Here is a 928-nt window from a genome sequence, read left to right on the forward strand (position 1 = left end):
GGACTGGGATGGACTGGGAGGGACTGGGAGGGACTGGGAGCACTGGGATGGGACTGGGATGGACTGGGATGGACTGGGAGGGACTGGGATGGACTGGGAGGGACTGGGAGCAACTGGGAGCGACTGGGAGGGACTGGGAGAGGAATTGGAACCTGCACGCCTGGAACTCCTTGCCCTGCCCTTGAGCCCCTTACACACCAGTTACACACCAGTTACACACCAGTTACACCTGATTTACACCCACTTTGCTCGCAGGTAGAGCTGGAGCGCGGGAAGACCCTGCACATCCCGTACACAGCAGTTACACACCCCTGGACACCCTTACACACCGTTTACACCTTGTTTGCACACCCGTTACACATTATTTACTCACGCTTTACTCGCAGGTGGAGCTGGAGCAGGGTAAAACCCTGCACATCAAGGCCCTTACACAGCAGTTACACACCCTTGCACACGATTTACTCCCACTTTACTCTGAGCTTACTCCTAGGTGAAGCTGGAGCGGGGGAAGACGCTGCACATCAAGGCCTTTACACACCAGTTACACACCTCTGGACACCGTTCCACACCCTTACACACGATTTACTCCCACTTCACTCTCTATTTCCTCGCAGGTGGAGCTGGAGCGCGGCAAGACGCTGCACACCAAGGCCCTTACGCCTGATTTACTCTGCCTTTACTCGCAGGTGGAGCTGGAGCGCGGCAAGACGCTGCACACCAAGGCCCTTACGCCTGATTTACTCTGCCTTTACTCGCAGGTGGAGCTGGAGCGCGGCAAGACGCTGCACATCAAGGCGCTGGCGCTCGGGGACCTGAACGCGGCCGGGCAGCGCGAGGTTTTCTTCGAGCTCAACGGGCAGCTGAGATCCATCCTGGTGCGGGACACGCAGGCGCTCAAGGTGGCTGGGGCCGATTTCGGGGGGATTTT

At 58.2% G+C, this 928-nt stretch overlaps 1 protein-coding gene across 1 annotated transcript in view; it reads left to right on the top strand.

Moving 5' to 3' along the window:
• Positions 1-899, top strand: part of LOC115949199 (pyruvate carboxylase, mitochondrial-like) — a gene marked incomplete at its 3' end in the record, with an annotated part of 3,017 nt that extends 2,118 nt beyond the window's left edge. The window contains exon 3 of the mRNA XM_031065682.1: positions 615-899. Coding sequence (XP_030921542.1) covers positions 615-899 — 285 coding nt within the window. The remainder of the gene's footprint in view (positions 1-614) is intronic.
• Positions 900-928: the final 29 nt, after the last annotated feature.

The sequence above is a fragment of the Geospiza fortis genome, unplaced genomic scaffold (genome assembly GCF_000277835.1).
Source record: "Geospiza fortis unplaced genomic scaffold, GeoFor_1.0 scaffold4509, whole genome shotgun sequence".
In the NCBI taxonomy this organism is placed as follows: domain Eukaryota; kingdom Metazoa; phylum Chordata; class Aves; order Passeriformes; family Thraupidae; genus Geospiza; species Geospiza fortis.